The sequence below is a fragment of the Chinchilla lanigera genome, unplaced genomic scaffold, assembly GCF_000276665.1.
Source record: "Chinchilla lanigera isolate Chin_1 unplaced genomic scaffold, ChiLan1.0 scaffold00024, whole genome shotgun sequence".
Lineage (NCBI taxonomy): Eukaryota > Metazoa > Chordata > Mammalia > Rodentia > Chinchillidae > Chinchilla > Chinchilla lanigera.
The window spans coordinates 19,313,751-19,334,265 of NW_004955425.1; the positions used below are offsets into that span (position 1 = coordinate 19,313,751).

General features: G+C 35.5%; 1 protein-coding gene across 4 annotated transcripts in view; it reads right to left on the bottom strand.

Annotated features, from left to right (window-relative positions):
• Ctnna3 (catenin (cadherin-associated protein), alpha 3) overlaps window positions 1-20,515 on the bottom strand; it is a 1,502,556-nt gene that overhangs the window by 690,106 nt on the left and 791,935 nt on the right. For all 4 annotated transcript variants that reach the window (XM_013514887.1, XM_005385969.2, XM_005385970.2 and 1 more), the window contains exon 9: window positions 13,696-13,848. In XM_013514887.1, coding sequence (XP_013370341.1) covers window positions 13,696-13,848 — 153 coding nt within the window. The remainder of the gene's footprint in view (window positions 1-13,695; window positions 13,849-20,515) is intronic.

The following is a 20,515-nucleotide window of genomic DNA, read 5'->3' on the forward strand; positions in this document are numbered from 1 at the left end:
TTTTAATTTACCTGGGATTTTGTGAGTGATTTCTTAATAGTCAGTAAAGTAATTAATTCATCAAATATATGTGGCGAGCAATTTTAGCAAAATTGAGCAGAAAGTAGGAAGTATCCATACACTTCCTGTCCTCCCCGCAGTCCACAAATCTTCCCCCACTGTCAAGATCTTACACGGCAGTGGTGCATTTGTTACTATTAAAGAGCATTAGATTCTCATAATCCAAAGTTTGTAGTTTGCATAAGGGTTCAACCTGTGCTTTCTATGGTTTTCACAAATGTATCATGCCATGTGTCCCCCATTACAGTATTGTACAGAGAGTTTTGCTGCCTTAGAAATCCCCAAATCTCTGCTTATTCGTTCGTCCCTGTCTGCTAACCCTTGGAAAGCTTTTACCTTTTCACCACCTCTATAACTTTGCCTTTTCCATAATGCTACATTGTGAGACTCGCACAATATGTCTCCTTTTCAGGCTGGCTTTCTTCCCTTAATAGTATGCATTTATATTTCCTTCATGTCTTTTTATCACCTAGTAACTCATTTATTGTGAATAGCAAATAATATTCCACCTAAGTAATCTAAAATTATAAAACTTCTACAAACAAGAAAAAAATTATTGCAACTCTGTGTAAACCAAAGATGAAACACAAAAGCAGAATCTATCTATAGTAATATTAATAAATTTGACTGCATCAAAGTTAAAAGTTCTTCTGTGGACAAAATATTGTGAAGAAATTAGAAAAACAAGCCATAGACATAGAGAAAATATTCACAAATCTCATAAAACAATGAGGAACTTGTTTTCTAGATATATAATAACTTTTAAACAATACAGAAATGATAAAATACCCCAATTAAAAACAAGTACAAATTATAATCAGACACTTTAATGAAGAGGCTATATAAATAAAAAGGAAGCATACAAGGAAGATGTTTAAAGACTTGGACTTGAAAATGAAGTAAAAGTTATCCAAATTGGAAAGGAAAAGTACAAAAAAATTTCACATAACGATCTTATAAGCAGAAAAACCTGAGGAACACACACACACACACACACACACACACACCCCAACAGCAATAACAAGAGCAATTAGCTCAGCAAGATTTTAGGATACACAATTAATATACAAATAATTGCATTTCAGTGTACCAAAATAAAAATTTGAATTGAAATTAAGAAACAATTCCACTTACAACAACACTCAAAAAAAATCTCAGAAATAAATTTAACAAAAAATGATAAACTTGTACTCTGCAAACTATAAAATTTATTCTCATTGAAAGATATCAAAGCATATTTAAGTAAGTGGAAAGATGGTCCACGCTCATAATCAGAAGACTTAAAATTGTTAAGATGGCAACAGTCTCAACTTGACTTAAAAATTCAATGCAATTCTCAACCGAATTCCAGATGGTCATTGAAGAAATGACAAGCTCATCCTACAATTTATATGCAAAGGCAGGTGACCTAGTTCAGTCAAAAGAATCTTGAAAAACAACAAAATTGAATTTAAAACTTAATGCAAAGCTACATTATCCAAACAGTGTGATACTGGGAAAAAGGCAGGTATATACAGTAATGGAATAGAATTGAATCCAGAAATAAACCCTCATACTTAGAGTCAGTTGATTTGAGGAAACATACCTGGAAAATACTGATCTTTTCAGTATACGATGCTGAGTAACTGGATACACATATACAAAAAATTGAATTTGGGTTCTTACTTAATACTATATAGAAAAAACTAACTCGAAATGGATCAACAACCTAAGTATAAAACTAAAACCAAAACTCAGAGAAAATTAGATTAAACAATGATGGTTTTACATATACAACAGAAAGCATAAGAGAGAGGAGGTAAAACAGATAAACCTATACTTCTTCAAAATGTACAGCCTTTGTAATTCAAAGGACACCATTGGGAAAGTGAAAAGATGTCCCGCAACACAGGAGAAATTTTTTCAAGTCATATTCTAATATATGGGTAGGATATATAAAGTACATTTTATCTCAGTAGTAAACAATACAACTCAACTTTCACATAAGCATATGATTTAAACAGATATTTCTTTTAAGAAAACATAAATGGGCAATAAGCACATGAAAAGATTTTCAACAATTATCTATCAGGGCAATACAGGACAAAGCCACAAGTTGATACCACTTCAGTTCCACTAGGATGGCTATAGTCAATGGCAAATAATAACAAGCATCGATAAGGATGTACAGAACTGAAGCCCGGATAAACTACTGATGGTAATGCAAAAAAAAAGTTCTGGTCTAGTAGAAGTGACAGTCTCAAGCTTAAACATAAAGTTATCATATGACCCAGAAATTCCACTGATATGTTTATACCCAGTAGAAATGAAAACAAATGTTTAAATGCATGTGTGCATGCATGCACACACACACACACACACACACACACACACATGCATACACTTGTACATAAACATTTATTGGCATTATTAATTATGGCCCAAAAGTATAAAAAATCCAGACATCTATAAAATTATGAACAGATAAATAAAACATGGTATATCCATACATTTAAAAGGCTGTAAGAGCCCAGCATGGTGGCACACGCCTGTAATCCCAGCACCTGGGAGGCTGAGGCAGGAGAATCTTTGCAAGTTCAAGGTCAGCCTGGGCTACAAAGTAAGCTCAAGGCCAGCCTGAACTGCGTAGCGAGACACTGTTTCAAAAAAGACCAAAAAATAAAATAAAATAAAATAAAATAAAAGGCTGCAACAAAAAACAAGTCAGTGATACATGCTATACATAGGTAAGTCTTAAAAATTTTATGCTAAATGAAAGAAGCAAATCACAAAGACCATACAGTTTACGGTTCCACTTATAGGGAATGTCCAGAATAGGAAAATCCCTAGAGACAGAACACAGACTGGTAGTTGCCTAATGAGGAGATGAAGATGTTTTACAATCGTAGTGATGTTGATGGAACTCTTTAAGTATACTGAAAACCACTGAAATACACATTTTAATGGGTGAATTTTTGGTGCACGGATTATATCTAAACAGTGTTATTATAAAAAGATGTTCAATATCATTAATTATTAAGAAAATGTAAATTTAAAGCATAGAAAGCACTGCATAGATATTAGATTGGCAGAAAAATAATTGACAATATCAAGTACTAGAAAGGATGTTGAACAACTAGAATTCTCACATAATGCTAGTGGAAATGAAAAATAATCTGTTCACTTTGGAAACTAACTGGGAATTTCTTATAAATTAAGATGTACAGGTACCCTATGAACTAGCAAATCCACTCCCATGTATCTGTCAAAGAAACTACTTATAGATAGAAATCCATACTGTTATTCCTCTTTCTTAAATATGCCAGTCCTTCTGTCTAAATATTTGTTCTCTTCCCATTTCTTTTTCTAATTTAGCACTCAGTGCCCAATCCTCATCATTTCATAGCTTCAAAGCCAATTCCTCATATGTGGGATGTTTTCAATCCTAAACTAGTTAAATTTTTATAGATGTTTCCATTAAACCTAGTAGTCTAGGTTTAATGTGTGTGTCACTTACCACAACCATACACAAGTACCATTTGTTTTTATTTACTTTCTCCCCATTATGACTTGTACCTAGATGTCCCCTCAAGCCTTAGAAAGTCATAGATGGGCTTTTCAGAGGTGGCTGAATCCAGGGGTATAAAGGTAGATTAAGGGTGTATGAATATGGACTAAGGCTGTGATAATTAGATTAGTTCACTGAGTGATTTAGCATTGTTCTGGGTAATGGGAAGCCCCACCCTGGGAGTAGGTGGCTAGTAGCCTGGATGAAATAGAAAGGCAAAGATGTATTGCCAGTGTGCTGCTTTTCTGCCTGCTCTGCCATGGACTATGCCCTCTGCTGTACCACCCTGTCTTGGAGCCAGCCAACTATGGTCCCAAACCTCCACAGACTGTGAGCTGAAATAAACCTCTCCTCCTTTAATTTGTGGGTGTCAGGTATTTTGTCTCAAGAATGAAAAAGTAACTAAGATAACCCTGAACAGTAAGATTCAAGAGGGAGAGTATGTATGTCTTTTGGCTGATTAAATTTAATTTATTACATTTCTAGAACTTAACATAACTCCTCTAAAAAAAATTGAACTATAGATGCCCTTTTTGTAAAGACAATCTAAAGTTCTAATCATTTAAACATCACGCTTCTAGTAAAGGTAAACTTAAACCAGCATTAGCTGTTCTCATATGACATAATGCATAAAGTATAAGAATTTAACTATATCCACAGTTGGAGTGAAAGAGTACAGAGAAGTCAAAAAGAAAGAATTTGTAATAGTCACTTACCAGGGTGATCCAAAAGCACAGGTTAAATTGTCTAAGGATGTTCTGCTTAGATGTTCCATTTGGAACTCCATATGTAATTTCACACAAATACCAAGGTGATTTAGAAAACCCAAGTATCTTTATGCTACTTATTCTTTAGACAAAGTGATTAATGGGATGCTAGTGAATTTTAATCTGTTCTCTGGTGATGGGAGCATTTCTTTAAAAGCTTCACAGCTACTGCTTTCATCTTGCAGAAAGTGCCAAGCCTAATGAATTTTCTTATGGAAGGGATTTTTCTGGGCATAAACAGCCATGGTGTTAACTAGGTCTAACATACAAGTGATCCTTTAGTAAAGACCCCCTTCCTCTCTCCTGGCCCCTACATTAATGTTGTTTGTAAGCAACAGAGGAAAGAAAGAGAAATATCTGATCATCTCTGCTCCCAACCCTCTCAAATTCCCTTTTAATTCAATATAAATTGCTAAAGAGAAGAAAAGTGGGAAAAACACATTTCTCCAAAAAAACTTCCCCTCCTATATTATGCCACATAGCTGCAATACATGATTCTCACATCCTCTAGATCCTAGCGCATCTCTGACAAAAATCCACCTTGCTGTCCCTTGTCTTTCAAAACTTGATTTTAGAGGAGGAATAACAAAACTAGTGATCTTTGCCATTATATATTGGCAACAGGATAGGGCTGTGTTTTTGCTTTAATTTTGCTTTAAATTGATTTGGCTGTCTGCACTTAGAAATCAATAGGCTTTTACATTAAAAATCTATACTTCTGGGTTGATTTAAGAAATTGGACATCTGACAACACTAAGCCTGCCTTCACGCTCCACAATAATTGACTGGGGCAGAGTTGAGGATCACCTCTTACAGCAGGCCTGTGGTCCTCACTTTATCACAAATACACCCAGACCAAGCTCTTCCTTTTCACTTCTTACTTCCTTGGACATTACTTTAGGCATTTACATTTTTTGTTCCTGCCTTAGGTGTACACTACACACAAAGTTGAAATGGGATGAGTGATGGGGAGAGGTCAGTTTTTGAAGTATTTTAATGTTAGGAAGAATTCTCAGAAGAATGTTCTGCAAATTTTACCTCTATTAAGAACTCAATAGGCCTTTGTGGACCAAGAGTGGAAGCTAAGTAGTGTACATAACACTGACTGAAAGGCAAAATGCATTTCTAGTTCCAAACAATCCACTTACAAATGGACTAGCTGTACTTTCTCATTAGAAGATGATGCCTGATTTCACTTAGGTCTTACATCCTGCGCAAATCTCCAAGATAAGCCATTATCTAAGAATGACTGCATGCTAATAGAGTTCTCATGCATAAATACATGCTTCTACCTTTCTTTTTCCTTTGTTAGCAAAAGTGGATAAGAAAATAGGTGATAATTCTTGGGACTTTTGCAGGTTGATGTGTCCAATACCTGGTCTCTTGTTCAAAAGTATTCAGAAAAGTTTCTCTTCTTGACAAAAAATTTAAAAACTCAACTTAATTTCTACTTTCAGATTTACTGCACTACTACTATTCCTTTCATACTTATTGGCAGAACCAAGTTGATCCCTGCTGTACCATTATTATAAATATAACAAGTCTTTCTAGTTTCTAGAACCTTGAATAGCAGGCATTAAGATTATTTTAATACCTCATCTTCCATTTGAAGATAAATCCAGAGTTTAGTGATTTCTCTAATCACTGAAGCAGGAGAGAACTCATTAAAAGACAGAAGACAAAAATGGAACCCAATTTTAAGCAGTAGGGTTCTCTATTTATGAGCTCTGTAGAGCATAGCACATTGTAGAGACACACTACATATGCATTTGTAATTGAATGGAATAATGAACCAGTTAAAAGGAGTAGATCAAACCCAATTTACATAATAAGTTTGTTGATTAAAACAAAATTTGGCTTTAAGATCTTGATTTATTAATCAGTTAATCATCAGCAGGTTTGCTGGTTAACTCTGCCAAATACCGCCACGGGGAGTAACACTGGGAATTTTCCAGTTTTGGTGAAATTTTACACACTAGTTCATTGTGTGAGACAACTTTAGGTACATAATTTTAGCAGGTGATTTTGCCCTTGTCAACTTTTGGCCTATTGATGTCTTCAATAAAAGCCTTTATTTGTATTTGGAAGTTGAATACTTGTTAGAAGTACCTGGAGATTCAGGTCAGCTCTTCCCAGATGAGATTTTTTAAAAAATTAAAAGAAGAAGAGAAGAAGACTAAAGTTCACCCAACAATAGTGTCCACATGATGTAGCAGTTGGTACTTTAATGGACTCTCCCATTGGAGCCTCCTGTTATCTTCATGTTATGGAGGACTATCTCCTTTACAGGCCAGATACAACAGCGACTCTGTAACTTCTACAAGAACATATAGCCAATATTGAAACCTAAGTGCTTTCTGTACTTCACGTATGGCACAAAAACCGTAACGTTCACCACCTTTTAAGACTTTTTACAGGGTAAATGGACATTTTACTCTTTTTACTCGTCAATTCATTCAGCATTTATTACTATATGTTAAGTAGGGAAACAAAAACATGTTTCCAGTGACTGTACCCCTAGAGTCTAGCACAGCATGCAGCACACAGCAGGCACCGAAGACATATTTATTGAGTGAATGAATGAAGATGCCCTGCTCCAAACTTGACATATCCAGAACTACACTATTCACTGTACAGCAGCCACCAGCCATGTGGCTAGTTAGTGCTTAAAACACAGCTACAGTAGATTTAGATGACCTATAAGTGTACAATACATGTCCAATTTCTAAAACAACTTAAAACAGTGAAATTTAATGAATGGATTTTGTATTATTAAAAATCAAATTGATAATATTTTAGGTATGGTGAACTAAATGAAATATTAAATTTATTTTAACCTGTTTATTTCTGTCCCTTTCTTAGTGTAGCTCCTAGAAAATTTACAATTTTATGTATAATTGCCTCTGCTTTCTGTTGGCCATTATTGATCTAGAGCCTTTAAGTCCTGGGGCACTTGTTTTTCCATTCCAATTTCATGATTACAGCTAGTGTTATTCTCCCTCTTGATGTATGATAATAGATTAGGTCTTAAGTAATTTCTTTTTTAAATGTCAATGCTTGTGAGAATCAATCACTGGAGTTTGGAAATCTTTATGTACAGATGCAAAGCAGTCCACACACAGACCCTCCTAATATATAACTTCCCTTTGGCCAGCGGTGGAGAGCATTCCAGGGTTTTCAATAAGGCCACCAGCCTTCAGGGGCTGTCTTAAGCCCTTCCTTGGTAAGAAACTACTGCAGCCTCCCAAGTCCATTACTGAATCCAGTTTTATAAGACGAAATCTAGCCTCTTCACTTTGTACCCAGATTTTCAAGGCTGTTCATCAATTTCCTTTTATCACCTTGCACTCCTGCAAGTGCAACTTAATCAACTTACTTTATCAACTAGACTTTATCGTTATTACATTTCTAGAACCCAGGAATGAGCATTGTATCTTTATTCATGCTGGCATTTCAGTCTCAAGTTCTCTTGCGTCAGAGTTAACTCCATCCCAGTCTTGAAGTTTCACCTTAACGACTTCTTACTTAATGCTAAATTCCCAAACTATGCTAATCTCATATGTTTCTTTCCTCCTCTAAATCCAAAAACACTAATATTCTACTTGAACATTATTGTGTAAAATCTCCAATTTACCATAATTGAATTACTTCACTTTTCCTATATTCCATATATGGTAAGTAGAAAATTTATAAAGAAATATCTCACACATGGGAAGGAACTCACCATGCATTTGGGACAGGGTTAAAAGTCATAATCATCCATGTCTCTTTAAACTGCAAGAAGATTAAGGTGCTGGGCAGTTTATAGCCAAAGGAGTGACATTTACACATGGGTGTTTTGTTCTGCATGAGAGAAAGCATTCCTACTTTAGCTCTCTTCCCCACCAAAAGAAGAGAGTTGAAAAGATGCTCCCTCAGGACACTTATTCACTTTTGTACAAATGTAAATGGGGTATTCTTTACCATTTTCCTCTCCGAGGGAAAGAAAACAGAATGAGATGGGACTCTAGAAGCTCTACTTATGTATAACTGAACGTATCCTTATTTGATAAAAGACGATCACCTAAAGTGTAAAACAAGTAGCATTCTGTCAGAAAGCAAAGATATTAGTAAAGCTGAGAGCCATTGGTACCTCTGGAAACAGCAAGAATCCCCTGTAAAGCTTTCTTTCCTGGCACTAGGGCTCTGCTAAATATGGCTTACCATTTTGTGCGTGGGAACAATCAGCTTTGCAGGTTGTAGGGAAGTATTATAATTAAATGTCCACCCACTTTTTCCTTTTTGATGAAAGGCTCCCATGAAACTTACTAAAATAAGGTACATCAGGATAGATGAATTTTTGATGAGTAAGTCAAAGCACTGAGGAAGCTGGCTTTTCACATAGAGACAATTCTCTAATTCACAGAAAATTTTCAGACCTAGATCGCTAACACTGTCATACTTAATGATAATTAATATGGTAAAATCCATGAAGTAAACCTGAGATTTTGCAGTTTTAGTCAGTAGCAATTGTAGTGTTCAGCATGAACTGAATTCCTGAGAACAAATTGTAATGTGATTCAAAAGTTACATCTGGTAATCTGAGCAACTTCACTGATGGTAACGATATGTAATAAAACAACCACTGTTAATCCCTATCATTTGGTTTGAAACCCCGTATCATTTTTAATGTCCTTGCTTTGTTTTGTTTGTATTTTGCTATTGTTCTTTTATTTGTACTATTTTCTTTAAAATAAAAAATTTTAAAAAAAAATTTAAAAAGTAACAGGATTTTAAAGTTAATCTTGGAGAGATAGTACATAATAGGTATTAAAATAAACAATGCATCCATTGAATTTAATGGCATTCTTCTGAAAAAATAGTTAAATCACCAAATTAAAGTAACAAAATGCATCTCTGAGATGGACAGGTGCTTTCAATTAAATTTTCACACATTCCTTCCTAGGAAGATCTGGAGCAGTGTCTTCTTTGGACAATGAATGTCAATGGCATCTGGAAATATCCCTATAAAGAATCATTTTAAGTGGTCACACACAGAACAGTAAAAAGGTACTCTGCTTACTAACTTGGTTTATATGGATAGCTCAAGTCCCATTACTAGAATATTCAAAATCAACTTTTTAGAGAGAAGGAAAACAGAATTGGTGTTATATTTTCATCCTTTCTTGGGGGGCTTAATTGAGTACTAGCTATATAGTCTTTGTTATTACAGGAGGCTAAATGTAATAAAATATAAAACTCAGTCTAGAATGACTTTCATTTTTAAGATAAATTTCATATTTTTAACTTCCTGTTTAGCAGATATCATTAGTGGAAGCTAGTAGAGCTAATGGTGCACTATGTCACCATCAAGATGAAATTACAGTACTTGGAAGCATAACTCAGTGACCACATTTGCCACTGATTGCTGGTCACGTTGGTAAGGGGACTTTTAGCACACTGACTTCTGGACCCCTTCTACCATTCCCACTATTGCTGCATGGATCGAGCACAGAGTAACCTCCAAAGTAGGAAAATATTCGCATAATTCCCAGTTCAGCATCACTAAGTCAGCAGCAAAGGTGTAGGATATCTCATTTTTGCAGCTATCCAGTATTTTATAACCGTTCTTGTACATCTGTTCACATTACAGCGAACTACCTAGCATTAGCAGGACATCTCAGCTGACTCTGCCAGACAAAACAAACGTGTAGGCCCAACTTTTCTGCCACTTTGTTCTTCATTTCCATTTTTTCTCAAAATGTCAGATCCACTGGATTTACTGATTTTATTGCCCCTAGAATTTCTTAACACTTTAGTTTTTGTTTTGTGTTCATTTGCTGTTTCTTACTGCTTTGCTTAAGGAGTTTCCTTACCAGCATGGAGTTTTTCTTGAAAAACCTGATAGGAATTCTTTAAAAATGAATTCCATTTTCCCACACTCTTTTTAAGTCTTAACTCAACACATTCACTGATTTTAGATTTTGGTAACAAACGTAATTGAAGTACCAAAACGCAGACATGTTACAACTTTATCTTGAAGTCATTTAGAATCCAAGACTTTCTTTCTGGCTAGGTCAAATCACCCGGTTTGGGAATAAGACCGATGTAGATACTGAGGTTTAGATGTGCAGGGAGTTGGTAAACAGGGTAGAGTGAGGGGCTGGGACGCAATCAATACAAAGAGAGTTCACAAGGTCCTCTGAAACTGAGAGATTCAGCTCTCCTATCTCTCGGAACACTTTCACAGACATTTCTGTCTCAGCATTCATGGGAAATTAATGATGATTTCTTTGTTGTTCTCATGACACATCTCCTTCCAAACAAGGATTTTCCTGGGAGAGAAATCAGTACTCTTCTTCTTTTTCTCCTAGAGCTATATACTTAAGTGACATTTTAAGAACTTTTATTGGAAAATTCTCTATGTCATATATATGTATATACCACATGTATATCATACATACATATATTTCACATGTATTTTCTATCTAGCCTTCTGTATAAGCATTACACTTAAAAAACATTTTTATTTACTATATGTCTCAAAAAACTAGAAGTCCCACAATTAGGAGTGATCTTAGATATTATCTGTTGGAACATCATTTTATAGGTAAAGCGAATAAACTCCTGAAGAGAGAAGTGTAGTGGATTACAGGGGGCCACAAATACTTTGCTCTTCCTTCCACTGAAAATGGGATTTCACCTCTTACCTGCCCTTGAGTCTGGCCAGACTCTATCATGGCTGTGACCAATGGAATATATTTAAAATGGGCTTGGGTAGAAAAATTAAGAAAATTGCAGCTTCTGTTTCCTGCTTCTTACTTGCTCTAGCAACTTAGCACTTTGAACCCAACAACATTCTGTGAGAAGCTGGAGCCACGTGGGAAGGCATGTATTAATGCTCTAGTCAACAGACAAAACCCTCTCAGTTAATGGCTGACACGCACTTTAAGGCATGTAAATTTCCATCTTGGATGTCTGGCCTAGGCAACCACTGACAAGCTTCGTTCCACCAGTACCTGAGCAGCATCACATGAGAAATCCTCAAAGAGAATTGCCTGGCTCTTTCCAGTCCACTCAGAGTGGAGAGAGACAATCAGAAATAGTTGCTTAAAGCCACTAAATTTCACTAGGCATGGTGGCTCATGCCTGTAATCCCAGCACCCAGGAAGCTGAGGCAGGAGAATGGTTGTGAGTTCGAGACCAGCCTAGACTACAAAGTGAGCTTAAGGCCAATCTGAACAACACACCGAGACCCTGTCTCAAAAAAACGAAAAAAAAAAAAAAGCCAAAGAGCAGAAGATTCTAGGTAATGGTGCTAGAGTGAAACACAAATTTAGGTGGCACACTCACTCTGGCACAGTCTCATCATGATGTGTTTAGGGAATGTACAGTTAAATAAGCACGTCCTTGTGTTCTCACAGCTTGTGATTCCAATGCTCTTGTTCTTTCAATATTCAATGTTGAATATTGAATTTATTCAACATCTACTCAATATTCACATGAAATAAAAAAGTTTCAAAATCCTCAGACATTTAAAACAAATTCTTGGAGGTCTGTCTACATGGTAAATCACTATTTGATCTTCAAAATAGTAGCATGCCAAATGGTTCTTAAAGACACTTCCTCAGTAATGTCACAAGAGATTTTTCTTAGTTTACCTGAATTGGAGGAATTGACCTTAATTAAATTTTAGAAATCTTTTTAAGATTTTTCAAAAATGTAAACTCTCCAAAAGGACATATCCAGATAACTTTTTCCAAAAAATATTTGATCAAAGTGCCTTTATTTAATGAGATTACCTGAGATATATAAGAAAAACTAAGAAATGGGGGAAAGATGCAATTTTGTCAGCAGATACCAAATTTTTCTTTAAAAGTATTTTACAAAATATTTTTTCATAATTTGGTGTGACTACAGCTGAGAGAATACCTTTTACTGAAAAAAATGGCAAGTGTCAGGTACTACGCTAAATTAGGTGACTTTTACAATATGTTCCCATTGATCAGAACTTTCAACATTCTCTTGTGAATATAGTAAATAAATATTTGAGAAATGAGCATGTTAAGAAATAAATAAAACCAGATCATAAATTATTGACAATTAAAAATTTTTACCTGGAAATCAGTACCAGATTGGTTTTGTACTTTTATTTCCATAAAAGACCAATTAAATTTGTAGCTTTGGGTCTATCTCACAGAGTTTTGAGGAGATTTCAATGAGGTTTTAAAGTTCGATATGGACTTTTAAGGGTGAAATGAGCTTAGTATTCATGCATTCAACCATTCATTTCATTTTCTAGTTGAGGATATTGAAATCCAAAAGGAGAGTTTACAGTAAAAATGTTAGCCTACTTTGGAAACCTTCTCAATAGAGTAAGGATGTTAAGAAAGTTCTCTCTTTCAGTGGAAGTTGTATAAAATGTGTTTCTGATTCAGGTGGTAATTATTTTTCACTTGCCAATTTTAAAAGCATTGATAGACCACAAAAACATACTTCCTTATAAATTTTATGGTTGGTGTTAGAAGGTGTCACACTCAAGAAAATTAGCAGTATAACACAGGTACTGAGAGAACAGCCCCTGCCACTGGTTCTTGCTCTTCTGCATAGTTACATTACTTGTGTTAGAAATTCTTCCATGCAGGTTCTCTTTTATACTGTAGCTGTGCTATTGATGCCCATAATACAAAGGGTTCTACTATCTGTCTCCTGGGAACCTCCTAGGATTCAAAGATCTTTCAGCATTATGCTATCCATCTTCCAAAAGCATGGGTCATTCTCATGTCTCCAGTTGCTAAGCATAAGAAATTATAACTTCATCGTCTCTTGCCTAATCCACTATACTTACTTAATTATTCAGTTTCTGTACCTCTACATAGCCTACATTCTTGTTCTATCCATGTTATACAGTTAAATATGTTTTGAAAACCCAAAGAAGTCACATTATCATGAAAACCATTTAAACACACACATACACACCATTAAAGTGAAATAGAGTGTTCTATACTTTTAAGTTAGAATGGAAAGAAATATTTGCAAGGGTAAATCTAAGTACCTGTATTTAGCTAGTTCTTTTGTGTAGCGCTAAGAAAATATACACTAAAAGTAAAATGAGAGAAGGGTTAATTTTATGGCTCTTTCTAAATGAATGGCTTCTGTTTAAAACACATAGGGGATGGCTTACACTGTTTGATGTACACACCTTCATATAATCCAGGTCAAATTCTGCTGCATTTGTAATACATGGTCAAAAGTTTTTATTTGAGTACAATTCAGCAGTAAATGGAAAATGGTAGCCTCCTTCACCTTGATTTAAAGTGGTTGCAGTTCTAGCACACTTACCTCTACAAGCCTGCTGGTATGTTCATGAAATATTGCAGCATATTCTTTTATTTCCTTCTCCCGGCCATTCTTAGCAGCTTCAATGAGAACCAAAAGTGGGACTGTTGTATCCAAGAAAGAGTCTGACACATGATCAATAATAGCCTTGCGGAGCTGAGGAGAAATAAAAAATCAAGTTTTTTTTTAAGGAAAAGGTTCATATCATTTCCTAGTCTTATGATCTCAGTGATTACAAAATTCAGTTTATCAAGTTTAAAATAATCCATAATATCCTAAGATTCAACACTGAATAGGAACATCCCTTACAAAAGTCAGAGAAGCAAATTATCCAGAAAAAAAGTCAGTAATAAATTTTCACTCTCAAAAGTCACTAATTTTTTCTAAATTGTACTTAGCCTATAAATTAGATTATAACTGGTAATACTCCATTTTTTTATTAAATAAATTACAGTATTAGGATGTTTATGCATGTGTACAATTAACATTGCACATCTTGTATTTTCATAATTACAAAATTATAAAATGTTTTCTACCTTGCTGGAGTAACTGATGATAAATTTTGATTAGCTAAATTGTAGGCTTTATGCCAATTAAACTAAGTTAGATCACCAATTGCACCAGATGATAACAAATTAATAGAGCAAGAAGAAGAATAAATGAGTTTGATGTCCAATTTTCTCAGTTTGCATTAATTGTTCTTGTCCTCACACCTTAAATTATTAAACAACTATAACATTCTGCTACAACTTGTTCTTTCAAATTAGATTACATGTAAGATGATAAATGACAATTAGATAATTACTCAGCAGATATTTTATTTTTTTTAAATTTTTATTATTACATGTTTGCAGTACATACTGATTCCATTCATCATGGGAAATTGGTACATGTGCATAACACATCTTAATTCTTTGCACTTCCCTTTCCCTTCCCCTTCCTCATCTCTCCCTTCATCTTTGATATTTTAAACTGCATTGGAAAATTAATTATTTGCATTTACAATATTGATCCTTTATGGATCACAATAGGCAGAAATGTCTCATTAACAATGTCACTTACTGTTGTCCCCTCCCTTGCACCCTTATGGGAGCTGGGCTGAACCCCTGACAGCCTTGGGAACGTTGATGAGCCCCCCACCCCTCCCCCACCAACAAAAGAGTCTAGCTGAGCCCTGGACAGCTTGTGGGCCTCAGTGAACATGCCCCCACCCCTCCCACACTGGCATGAGTGCTGGCCTGGGCCCTGGACAGCTTCAGAAACATCAGCAACTGCACCCTGCCCTCACACACCATCACAGGAGCCATGCTGAGCACCAGGGACCTTCAGATCCTTGCCCCGCCACTCCAAGGAACCTCTGGATCTTTGAAAATGACAAAACAAAGGAGCAAAATGCAGTCTCAGACCTCCACCCCTGCAGAACAAGTCCAAGAGACACTGACACAGAAGAGCTTGAAATTTCTGAAATGATAGCAACTGAAGTAAAGAGAGAACTCCACCACACTATAGAAGAATTCAGATCAGAAATATTCTCTCAAATAAAAAAGAAATGACAACAATAATGAAAGAATTGCTCAGCACATCTAAAGAAGACATAGATAAGAAAATAGAGGAGCACAGAAAAATTATGGAAACCTTGAATGAACAATATAGGAAAGAACTAAAATGCATGACACAGACTCAAACAGATATCAAGGAAATTAAAAATTCCATCAAAAGCTGGCAAATCCACTTGAATGAAGCTGAAGATAGACTTTCAAACCTTGATGACAGCATTGCACCTAACGATTGTAAAAGGATCTCTTAAAAATAACAAAGAACCAGGAAATAACAATTCAACAGCTGCACAAGGATGCGAAGAAACACAATGTAAGATTAAAAGATGTCAACGAAGCAGGAGTCAGCACAAATGACATAAAAAGACTATTTGCAGAAGTAATAGCAGAAAATTTTACAAGCATGGGAAAAGAATAAGACATACAAATAAGTGAGGTATATAGATCTCCAATTACTCATAACCAAAATAAATCTACACCCAGACACAATAATCAAGATCCCAGAAATTCAACTAAACAACAGAATATTAAAAGCAGTTAGAGAAAATAAACAGATCACCTATAAATGAATACACATCAGAATCATGGCAGATTTCTCAAAAAGTCAATTACTATTAATGGACCTGGAGGTTTTTGTATTAACATTTTCATTTAGTTTAATGACCTCTGTATAATAACAAAAAGATAAATAAGTATCAGATAGGAAAAATTAAAATTTTCAAGGGCTCGGTTATAGCTCAGTGGCACAACATCTACCTGGCAAGCACGAGGTCATGAGTTTGATTCCCATTACCAAAAAAAAAAAAAAAACCAACAACAACAACAAAAATAAAACAGTGAAATTTTCCTTCTGTGAAAATTATATTTTAGGGTATTTTTAAACCAATAGAAAACATAATTTTATATTTTCTGAGAATTACTATTACTTTCTAAAGGAAATCGATGATAGAGCTGCATTTGTAAAAAGCACTGTCTTCCTATAGTAATTATAAGACAATAAATGCATAATAATTCTAGATTTCTGGGAGAAAATACATCTGTCCAAAATAGTAGCATTTGCTCAAAGGAGCTATGGAATCTTCTGTCTACCAACAATTTCACAATGTCTCCAGGCAGATCCCCAAGGAAAAATTCTGCTTAGTATGCTGAAGGGCGGATCACTAAAAGCAGCAAATTAGTGTTTACTGATCACTTATCAGGACAGAGTGCAGTGTGCCCAGAGGTTGCATGAATGAGTAACGAGTTTGCTGTCCATGGGAAGTAGATCACTTAAGTCCTGCAAGAGGTCCAAAGAGAAGACTACAGCTGGGAAGTACATGGTGTGTAAGTTTCAGATACATGACCAAAAAATAACCGTACACTCTCAGAAAGGGAAATATCTCCAATGACCAGTTCTTCCTTCTATCTTTTTCTCTCTGTCACTAGATATGTATCTGGGGCATGAAGAAAATTCTGCACTAGAGATGAGCTACCGAGAGGCTGCAGACATGAGGGAACTTAGTACAAGAGAGTGTGGGACCACATAGGGAAGACTTGCTGCAAGGCAGCATGCAAGAGTGAAGCTGAGGAAGCACCCCCAGTTAGACAGTCGTACAGGCGGGAGAGTAAATTAAAAAGACAGAGAAAATGGTCAAGAAACAAACAAAATGACCAGCAACTAAGAGATAAAAGTTCAACTAAATCTGAGTGTCATCACTCTCCAAATGTACTTTCCCACAAATGAAATTATAACATCCATATTAGGGATTTGTGGAATCTTCTTTTCTGTGTATTTGATTTCATTCAAATCAACAAATACTTCTGAACATTGGTTGCTGTTCCTTCTACTAAAAACAAGGAAGTACTGTGAGAGGTGTCAGGATAAAAAGTCATGACCCCTCATAATCCTCCTAGAAAAGTGAGCATTATTAAATAGCACATAAAGGAAAAGTAGGAGACTGACAGGTGAGAGAGAGGGCAAGGAAGAGGGAGGGAGAGAGAAAGAGAGAGAGAGAGAGTTAAGGTTAAATTTGAAAGAAAATTTAAAATTTTAACAAGTGACTTGTCAATTGGATTTGAACACTAAGAGTTTGTTGATGAACTTAGTAAAAGTAGTTTCAGTGGAGAGGTAGAGCACAGCTCCTATTGCTCTTGCTTGAAGAGTGAGTGGGGAACAAGGTGGGCACTGGACATAAACTCCTTTTTGTAGTAATTGGATTGTGGCACAGAGATGCAAGACCATATGAGCTACCTTGAAACACATCTTTAAAAATGGATTGATTTTGTATAATAGACAGTGATATAAGTTTACATCTGTAAGCATGCCCCAAAAGACAGACTACCTTGAGCTTTTCATAAAGCATATTGATTTGTAACCAAGGTAAAAGTCTAGAAATATGGAGAATAACTACATTCTCACATTGTAAACTTTTGTGATATTTGTTCCATGACAGAAGAATATAACAGGAAATCAGTGACATGTGTTAGTCATCCATGAAACCTTTAAGAGTAAGCACAGAGCAGACAAGGAGGTGTTTCTCCCACGGAAAATATATTTATCTATATAAATGACAAGTAGCATTATTAAATCAGTGAAACCACAGTTTTCTCTCTTGTCTCCATCTGACTTGCTGACACTTGATCCTCTACCTTTGGAGTTATGACTATGATTGGGTACTACATTGGACATTTTTTGGTGCCTTACTTCTCATCTGGTGCTGTGTTTGACTTCAGCTATGGGGAACAGGTCCTTGGAGGACCTGTCATGCTCCTTTTGCTATTCCATCTTGAGAACTGGTTCAAGGCTCTGTGAAATTTCAACCAAAGCACAAACACACCTTGGAAGTTCTGGAGAGTCCACACCCCTGTAGGCAACCATTAACCAAGGGATAGGAGCTTGTGGGTAAAGTTTCCAGCCTTTATCCATTGGTAAGATACATTGGGGTGACAGAAATCCTCAAGTTCTTGTTGCTATAGCAACAACCTCAAAAATATACCCTTTCTTTCCCCCATCTTACTTTTCATGTTCTTTTTCATTTGTTCATGGGAATCACCTCTCAAATAAACTACCTACTATAAAGTCCTGTACATTCTACTTTTATGGAAAACCAATGTAGAACAAGGACCTTTGTTTCATGTTAAGGCTTGGTCATTCATCAGGTAATAGACTCCAACACCTTACATAAATAAATCTTTGCTGATCATATTATGACACTTCTGCTTAGAAAAATACTGCCTGTGATTCTGGTATGCCTGATGTCCTGCAAATTGTGAAAGAGGAATTACTATGCAGGAACTGGATATGCAGATAGGAACGGGATACAGGAGGACTAGTGTTAGGCTAAGTGACATTCTTTACATGTTCTAATACATTCATATAGGACTTCTGCCATTGCATTGCAGTCATGTACATCTATGATGCTCATGCATCCTCTGTCATATTTGTTTCTATATTATTATTCTGGTCAATGGTATATTACATTCCTTTCACTTAGAAACACAAAAAAGTCAAGGCAGAAGCTAACACACCAGTGTAGAAGTAGAAGCCATGGGGCTAAACTCTTAAGTTATTGGGAAACCAATTGGAGTTAGAGGTATATATTTTCAATAAATACCTGTTTGTAGTCCAGCATGAACAATGTCAGAACAAAACCAAACTGAGGGGCTTTTCATCTTTCCTCTCTACAGTTTAATAAAAGGTTTTGAAACATCAATTTTTCTATTTCCCACTGATATAAGTGCTTTGGGACCTCAAATAAAATAATATATTTCTCTACAATTGAAACCTAAAAGTGAGAGTCCTATGTGAAAAGCATGTGAAAGCCCTACCACAATTACCAAACAGGAGAATAGAAAAAATAAAACTGTGAGAGAAAGAGAATGAAAAGCAGAAAAGGTATTTCAGAAAAGAATAATCCTCAGGGAACTAGAAAAACTAACATTGGGGTACATCAGTGAAATTTTAACTTCAAATGAAATGACAAAACATAATTTGCAAAGCTCAAATGACCAATAGGAACAAAATTAGCTAACAATTAAATATATAACTAATGTGCCAATTGAATGGAATGGTACTGGGGGACAGCATGATTTCATAACAATGGTGACGGTGATGATGATCATGACAATGACTAAGAGTTTCAAGAGCCTAAGCCTTTTTCTGAGTATTGTATTACCAACACGGATAAAAGGCAGTCATAGCAATTCAGCAACACAGAAGCTGAAATAAAGAATCAATCAAGTTTTACATTGTTTGTTTTTACAAGAAATTTGCTCTGTTTGACTTACTGTGGCACTAACATTTTTCTTAATATACACAAATAAAAATTTTTACCTGTCCTTAGTGAAACCAAATGTATGATTTGCTCTTCATGGGACAATAGAAATAGTGTATATTTGATTGCTTCAATTTTTAATTAAGCATCCCCTGTTTAAGGTCTTTCCTTTATTGCAGATTTTGATAAAACTTTTCAAAAAATTATATATGAGTAGGCTAAAGGGAAAAACTTTAAGATTTCAAAAGGATGTGAAATTCAAGGAGAATAAGGACAGCTCTCATAGTAGAGGTGCCTATACCGTAAGTGCTCCAGAAAGAAAACAATAAATTTCAGCTGGTGAAAGTAGAAAAGGGATCATGGAAGAAATAGTATTTATACTAGACTTCAATTTAGTGTATACAAATTAGGAGGCAGAAGTTACAAGTGTGCAGAAGGTACTAAGCTGAACATACCACAGATGTTCCATAAACATGCTGAAGCAAGCACGTTGGGAAATAGGTGATGGAATTTGATGAACAGTAAGTGGATGCTTTTGTCAGAGAATGGATGAATATGTTGGTGTGCTCAAGACAAGGAAATGATAAAGAAATCTATAGGATAAACAACATTAAAAATGATAGGGAGTATGCTGGGCCAGATTTCAGAGAATCTAGAACACCTAGCCAAGTACTTATGTTTTTATTCTCCAGTAAAATAGGCAAAGAAGTCAGAGCAAGAAAGTTGAAACAACAAAGCGCTGTGTCATCTCCTAGAAAATCTATCTCAAAGCTCCAAATGAATAGTTTGCTCTTCCTCATACATTTCTCAGCAATCTCTGTCTCTCCTTACAGTGGAAGTCCACTCATTTTTTTAACCAAAGCTAAAGTGTTTCCATGTTACTGGTGAAGAAGCCATGGTGAAGAAAGGAGGTGTGGATGAATGAGCAAGACGGTAGATTCTGATTATCTTTTTTCTAAAAACAAGCAATAAAATCACTTCTACAGCAAGAGATGAACATTTTCCAAAAACATT